Source organism: Salvelinus namaycush, chromosome 16 (genome assembly GCF_016432855.1).
Source record: "Salvelinus namaycush isolate Seneca chromosome 16, SaNama_1.0, whole genome shotgun sequence".
NCBI classification, from domain to species: Eukaryota; Metazoa; Chordata; class Actinopteri; order Salmoniformes; family Salmonidae; genus Salvelinus; species Salvelinus namaycush.
The window spans coordinates 42419834-42428122 of NC_052322.1; the positions used below are offsets into that span (position 1 = coordinate 42419834).

The 8289-nt window shown below is 41.3% G+C and overlaps 1 protein-coding gene across 1 annotated transcript in view; it reads left to right on the top strand.

Moving 5' to 3' along the window:
• LOC120061685 (potassium voltage-gated channel subfamily C member 1-like) overlaps window positions 1-7218 on the top strand; it is a 43827-nt gene extending 36609 nt beyond the window's left edge. The window contains exons 2-5 of the mRNA XM_039011578.1: window positions 2425-2568; window positions 4505-5300; window positions 6702-6926; window positions 7166-7218. Of these exons, the coding sequence (XP_038867506.1) occupies window positions 2425-2568; window positions 4505-5300; window positions 6702-6926; window positions 7166-7218 (1218 nt within the window). The remainder of the gene's footprint in view (window positions 1-2424; window positions 2569-4504; window positions 5301-6701; window positions 6927-7165) is intronic.
• The last annotated feature ends 1071 nt before the right edge of the window (window positions 7219-8289 follow it).

Below are 8289 nucleotides of genomic sequence, written 5' to 3' on the forward strand. Positions count from 1 at the left end.
TGTGATTTAGCCTATAGTGTGATTTAGCCCTCGGTGTGATTTAGCCCTTGGTGTGATTTAGCCTTTAGTGTGATTTAGCCCTAGTGTGATTTAGCCTTTAGTGTGATTTAGCCCCTAGTGTGATTTAGCCCCTAGTGTGATTTAGTCCTTAGTGTGATTTAGCCCTTAGTGTGATTTAGCCCTTAGTGTGATTTAGCCCTTAGTGTGATTTAGCCTTTAGTGTGATTTAGCCTTTAGTGTGATTTAGCCTTTAGTGTGATTTAGCCCTTCGTGTGATTTAGCCTTTAGTGTGATTTAGCCCTTAGTGTGATTTAGCCCTCAGTGTGATTTAGCCCTTAGTGTGATTTAGCCCTTAGTGTGATTTATAGTGTGATTTAGCCCTCAGTGTGATTTATCCCTTAGTGTGATTTAGCCCTTAATGTGATTTAGCCTTTAGTGTGATTTAGCCTTTATTGTGATTTCGCCCTTAGTGTGATTTACCCCTAGTGTGATTTAGCCTTTAGTGCCATTTAGCCTTTAGTGTGATTTAGCCCTTAGTGTGATTTACCCCTAGTGTGATTTAGCCTTTAGTGTGATTTAGCCTTTAGTGTGATTTAGCCCTTAGTGTGATTTACCCCTAGTGTGATTTAGCTCTTAGTGTGATTTAGCCCTTAGTGTGATTTACCCCTAGTGTGATTTAGCCCTTAGTGTGATTTATCCCTTAGTGTGATTTATCCCTTAGTGTGATTTAGCCCCTAGTGTGATTTAGCCTTTAGTGCCATTTAGCCTTTAGTGTGATTTAGCCAATAGTCAACTAGCTACTAATCACAGCATGGTGTTGATTATGATGCGGCCACAGTACGGAGGTTGACAAATGTCACCTATCGACTATCAACACATCTGAAAATGAGCTGTTTTCATATTCCCTTGTATAGTCTGAGTGTACATTCGAAATGACATCCTTTTTCCCATATAGTGCACTTCTTTTCACAAGAGAGCCCTATATGCCCCGGTCAAAAGTAGTGCACTATGTAGGGAATGGTGTGGAATTTGGGACGGCGCTGTGACTGTGATAGGACTCAGGGGTTATTAGTCTTGACTATATCACCATGGACAGATTGGATTAACTCTCTACTGTACTTCTCTCCTCCTCCTCCTCCTCCTCTGGCAGCTGGATAAATACCTGTATGTCCCATCAATGCCATTCAGGCACTTAGTACCTGCCATCTCTACATTCAGCCCTCCCACACAAATCAATTAGCAGGACAGTACATTGTTTGGATTTTGTTTTCCAATGGATAACACAAACACAAAGGCTAACACAAACACAATGGATAACACAAACACAAAGGCTAACACAAACACAATGGATAACACAAACGCAAATGCTAACACAAACACAGACAGACCAGAGTTATTGTGGGAGATGAGCAGGAAAGCAGGTGAATGATGAGCTTTTCAGTGGTGAGTTTAAGGTCAGAGTAGAGTGATATGGGCCCCCAAAAAAATCCATATCCCAATAAATGGACTGAATTATCACGGTAAAGATACAGTTAACGATAAATTCATAACATTAATGTGTAGCAGGTACTTTTATTTGTATTACCCAATAAAACCTAGTACTACTACTTTGAATGTTGTAAGCTATCAATTGTCCAGTTGGCAATAGTCCATACTAGCAGACTTATTACAATCTTCTAGTAAAGGCTACTTATTCTTATTATCAGTATCAGTAAAAAGTTCTCTCTAAATTCAGTCGGTATCGGTCAGAGGCAGAGTAGACACCTGTCATGATTATCTTCTGTAAACTGTTTAACCCAGGGCAGCAGTTGTACTCTGAAGGCACTTTGAGTGTTACTATTGAGTTGTACTCTGAAGGCACTTTGAGTGTTACTATTGAGTTGTACTCTGAAGGCACTTTGAGTGTTACTATTGAGTTGTACCATAAAGACACTTTATGAAAACTGCTGGCTTTATGAATACATTTCAATGATTTGGTTAATTGAGTGATTGGTTAATTGAGTGATTGGTTAATTGAGTGATTTGGTTAATTGAGTGATTGGTTAATTGAGTGATTGGTTAATTGAGTGATTTGGTTAATTGCGTGATTGGTTAATTGAGTGATTGGTTAATTGAGTGATTGGTTAATTGAGTGATTTGGTTAATTGAGTGATTTGTTAATTGAGTGATTTGGTTAATTGAGTGATTGGTTAATTGAGTGATTGGTTAATTGAGCGATTGGTTAATTGAGTGATTTGGTTAATTGAGTGATTGGTTAATTGAGTGATTTGGTTAATTGAGTGATTGGTTAATTGAGTGATTGGTTAATTGAGTGATTGGTTAATTGAGTGATTGGTTAATTGAGTGATTTGGTTAATTGAGTGATTTGGTTAATTGAGTGATTTGGTTAATTGAGTGATTGACTGGTTGATTGTCTTGTTTCAGGGCATAGCGTTTGCCTCCCTCTTCTTCATTCTGGTTTCCATCACTACGTTCTGTCTGGAGACCCACGAGTACTTCAATGACCTGCAGAACCGCACGGAACACGTGGTGGTGGGGAACCACACGGAGGTGGTGGTCTCGGTGGAGGTAAGAGAGGGGGATCCTCATTGTCAATAGACTATGATGCTTTCCAGAAAGAACCCAGAGCCTCTAGCCTCTAGTGGAGCACCCAGAGCCTCTAGCCTCTAGTGGAGAACCCAGAGCCTCTAGCCTCTAGTGGAAAACCCAGAGCCTCTAGCCTCTAGTGGAGAACCCAGAGCCTCTAGCCTCTAGTGGAGAACCCAGAGCCTCTAGCCTCTAGTGGAGAACCCAGAGCCTCTAGTGGAGAACCCAGAGCCTCTAGCCTCTAGTGGAGAACCCAGAGCCTCTACCCTCTAGTGGAGAACCCAAAGCCTCTAGCCTCTAGTGGACAACCCAGACCCTCTAGCCTCTAGTGGAGAACCCAGAGCCTCTAGTCTAGTGGAGAACATAGAGCCTCTAGTGGAGAACCCAGAGCCTCTAGCCTCTAGTGGAGAACCCAGAGCCTCTAGCCTCTAGTGGAGATCTGAAATGGACAGGTGAAAACAATATGGTGATCATTTCATTGTTTGTGCATAGGGACCTGCATGTATTGGACCTTGTATAGATTATACATTAGATTATTATTAATATTTCTATGTATTGTAGTGTACTGTAGTGTACTGTATGGTACTGTATTGTACTCTACTGCACTGTATTGTACTGTATGGTACTGTATTGTACTCTATTGCACTGTATTGTACTGTATGGTACTGTACTGTATTGTACTGCACTGTATGGTACTGTATTGTACTGTATTGTACTGTATGGTACTGTACTGTATTGTATTGTACTGTACTGTACTGTATTGTACTGTATTGTACTGTACTGTATGGTACTGTATTGTACTGTATTGTACTGTAATGTATGGTACTGTATAGTACTGTATTGTATGGTACTGTATTGTACTGTATGGTGCTGTACTGTATTGTACTGTATTGTACTGTGTGGTACTGTATTGTACTGTACTGTATTGTACTGTACTGTATTGTACTCTATTGCACTGTATTGTACTGTATGGTATTGTACTGTATTGTACTGTGCTGTACTGTACTGTATTGTATTGTACGGTACTGTATTATACTGTATTGTATGGTACTGTATTGTACTGTATTTTATGGTACTATATAGTATGGTACTGTGTTGTACTGTATAGTATTGTACTATATTATATTGTATTGTACTGTACTGTATTGTATTGTACTGCATTGTATTGTACTGTATTGTATTGTACTGTATTGCATTGTACTGTATTGTACTGTATTGTACTGCATTGTATTGTACTGTATTGTATTGTACTGCATTGTATTGTATTGTACTGCATTGTATTGTACTGTATTATATTGTACTGTATTGTCTTGTATCATTTTTAAGCACATTTTAGTGACCAAATGAATTTAGATAATATATAGATTAATAGATTGATACTTCAATGATCCCTGAATTGAATTTCAATAATCTAATGTATAATCTAATCTACAATCAAATCTAGTGTATACTCTAATCTAATGTATACTCTAATAGAATGTATAATCTAATGTATAATTTAATCTACAATCAAATCTAGTGTATACTCTAATCTAATGTATACTCTAATAGAATGTATAATCTAATGTATAATTTAATCTACAATCAAATCTAGTGTATACTCTAATCTAATGTATACTCTAATAGAATGTATAATCTAATGCATAATTTAATGTAATGTATAATGTAATGTACAGTCTAATGTAATGTATAATCTAATGTAATGTATAATCTAATAGAATGTATAATCTAATGTATAGTCTAATCTATAATCTAATGTAATGTATAATCTAATCTGTACTCTAATGTATAATCTAATTTATAATCTAATGTGTAATCGAATCTAATGTATAATCTAATCTGTAATCTAATGTAATGTATAATCTAATGTATAATCTAACATAATGTATAATCTAATCCATAATGTGATCTACTCTAGGTGGTGACCAAGCCCATTCTGACCGTGGTGGAGGGCGTTTGTGTGGTCTGGTTCACCTTGGAGTTCTTCGTCCGCATCGTTTGCTGCCCCGACAAGCTGCTCTTCATCAAGAACTTGTTAAACGTCATTGACTTCGTGGCCATCCTGCCCTTCTACCTGGAGATGGGCCTCAGCGGCCTGTCCTCCTCTAAAGCAGCCTCCGACATCCTGGGGTTTCTACGGGTCGTCCGCTTCGTCCGGATCCTCCGGATCTTCAAGCTGACCAGGCATTTTGTCGGTCTGAGGGTTCTGGGCCACACGTTGAGAGCCAGTGTCAACGAGTTCTGCCTGCTTATCGTCTTCCTGGCGTTGGGCGTCCTCATCTTCGCCACGATGATCTACTACGCAGAGCGGATAGGGGCCCAACCGGACGACCCACGCGGCTCTAAACACACCCACTTCAAAAACATCCCCATCTCCTTCTGGTGGGCCGTGGTCACCATGACCACCCTGGGCTACGGGGACATGTACCCCCAGACGTGGCTGGGCATGATGGTGGGCGCGTTGTGCGCCCTGGCGGGGGTGCTGACCATCGCCATGCCCGTGCCTGTTATAGTCAATAACTTTGGGATGTACTACTCCCTGGCCATGGCTAAACAGAAGCTGCCTAAGAAGAAGAAGGCGCACAATCCGAACCCGGACGCTCCCACGGACACGGCCTCGTTCGGGAAGTCTGTCGCTAACTCTCCCAGGGACAGTACTCAGAGTGATACGTGTCCTCTGGCTGCAGAGGATCATATCAACAGGAACCGCTCAGGTCAGACCAATTCAAATTAGAATCTGAATATAAACATCAATGTTTTGGCACTAATTTCCCCCTATACTCTATTTATTCACTACACACTTCAATCTTTTTGAAGCATTGGTATGAGAAAATCAGTTAGAACAACTCAGGTCAGAGACACATTCAAAATGATTTAAATCCAATTTCAAATTCTGTTGGCAGTAATATCACTCCATACACCATGCTTTATCGACCCATCCCTGTACCAGTATGTGTTGGAAGCATCGTTATGATATATCGTAGGCCACAATGATAAGTGGATGTTTCGTTATTCAGAACCATCAACCATTCCACCCATTCACACTCGGACGTCATTCAAACTTTTCCAAACCCACTTCCTTCCTTTACACATCAAACTGAATCATTGTGTACGAACCAACGACCATAATGATAAATGGATTTACCATTCATTTATACCATCACTCATTTTACACATTCAAACTCAAATTGAAGGCGTTAGTGATGAATACTACAGTAGTGCATTTTTACACCAATAGGTATTAGATGATGTATTTGCAGTGTTGTTTTACAAACGGTAAAATAGAACTCTTTCTTTTCTACTGTAATCATGTACTCCCCCCCCCCCCCCCCCCCCCGATAATAAAGTAATAAAATAGGCTTACTGTACTTAGCCCTGAAGACAGTAACACAACGTGATACAATCATTCTCATACCCTTCCCAGATAATACATTAGGTTAATTTCATTTAATACATTAGGTTCATTAGGTTCATTTCAGGTTCATTTCAGAGTTTTCCCAGGGAGAAAATGTGTGTTTTCACAGTAACGTTACATTGTGGCTCTGTAGTTTAACCTTCTCTCTAAAACCTGAGGAGATGTTGAGTAAAATCTTTGGCATTTACTGTCAGTCCGGGCCTTGTGTCTCTTGCAGACCTGGGTTCAAATACTACTCAAAACATGTTCAATAGTTTGACCCTTTGCTTCCAAATGGGCGGGGTTAGAACTTTGGAGAATAATCCATTGGTTCCATTGCGCCTGGCAAGCTCATTCAAGTCCAGCTAAAGTATTGAATTTATTACAAATAGTATTTTGAATCCAGGTCTGGGTCGGCTTGTATTCACAAAGAGTCTCAGAGTAGGAGTGCTGATCATGGATTTTTAAATCATTTTTAAAGCATATTGAATAAGATAACATGAGCAGGACAGAGGGACCTGATCCTTGATCAGCACTTCTAGTCTGAGACCCTTAGTTGGGGATATGAGCAAAATGGAGACACCAACATGACTCTGTCAGAGTAGGAGTGCTGATCATGGATCAGTTTAGCCATTTATACCCTAATGAATAAGATGATGTGGACAGGGAGGACCTGATCCTAGATCCTATGCTTTATGAACCAAGTCTGTCCTCCTGTCAGACTCCAAGCAGAACGGAGACGCCAACTTGACTCTGTCGTCGGATGAGGGGTGCAGCCTGACCCAGCCGCTGTCACCCAGCGAGAAGTGGAACCTACGGCACGGCCACGGCCGCAAACATGCCCGGTCGGTCAGGGGGAACAAGGCCACCAAGAAAGAGGCAACCTGCTTCCTGCTTACCTCTGGGGACTTCTCGTGCACTGGAGGAGAGCACACCATACGCACTGGTAGGTTGAGCCACAGACAGGCACGCAGGCACTGACTCTCTCTCTCTCTTTCTCTCTCTCTCAGAAACACGGAGCCCACCGCAAGCATAGGTCCTACACACAACAAACACTCTGAATTAGAGGAACGGATGGGAATGGTAACTGTGAATACAATGACAAAGGAGGCTGCAGACTCGGGGTCAATAGGTCGAAACCTAGACAACCTCAAAGCCATACTACTCATTGTATCCATTATTCAGAACCCTCTTATCCTCACCATGACAACCCTGAGAACCATAACAACCCAGAGTAGAATAAGTCATGTTTCACCTGAAGCTTTACTGGAAAATCTACTGATCAGCTTTACATCAACTGTCTGGTTCAACAGTGAGGCACAATTTAACCTCTGTGGGAATAACCCTTAGATGAGTACAGTGAGGCAGTAGTCCCAGGTCTGGTAACAGACAGCTTCAGAACTAGCATCTTTTACATTTGAGTAATTTAGCAGATGCTCTTATCAAGGGGGACTTACAGTAGTGTGTACATACATTTTCATCCTGGTCCCGTGGGAATCGAACCCACAACCCTGGCGTTGCAAGTGCCATGATCTACCTACTGAGCTACATGTGTAGGTCCCTGTCCTTGTCCCCCGCTCCCCCTCTCTCTTGATTTGATAAATATGTTTGTGATGGCAGGCTATACATCCTCAGCCCTCAGGTAAATATGTTTGTGATGGCAGGCTATACATCCTCAGCCCTCAGGTAAATATGTTTGTGATGGCAGGCTATACATCCTCAGCCCTCAGGTCAATATCTACAACACCACCTCACCTTTTTTAGCAGCTTTTAATTGGTGGAAATGGTATGGCACAATGTGGTTTTATCATTCACATGGTATGACTAGCCTGCTTTGAAACAGGATGCTTGAAGGGATTGAATGAGACAGAAATGATGTCGGAGTAGATTTTCTAGGGTTTGTATTGTGACGGTATACCTTCTCAGGTGAATACTAGCAACACAATACGATTTATTTTTGGTGGTGCATGATTCAGTGTTTTATCACCTAAATCAAGAGTTTGATTTGAAACAGGAGGCTTGGAGGCATTGAACGAGACAAGAGAGATACAGAAAAGCCTCAACCTATTATTCCCTTCATTACCATCTGGCTGTCAGACTGGCAGCAATTATTCTCTGCTTGAATAGGCCTGCTGCTGCCTGACACACACACACACACACACACACACACACACACACACACACACACACACACACACACACACACACACACACACACACACACACACACACACACACACACTGTGTAAAGCATCTCATCACATCACAGCTCCCCAAAGTCCCCAGAGCCTGGAGTGACAACCAGACTC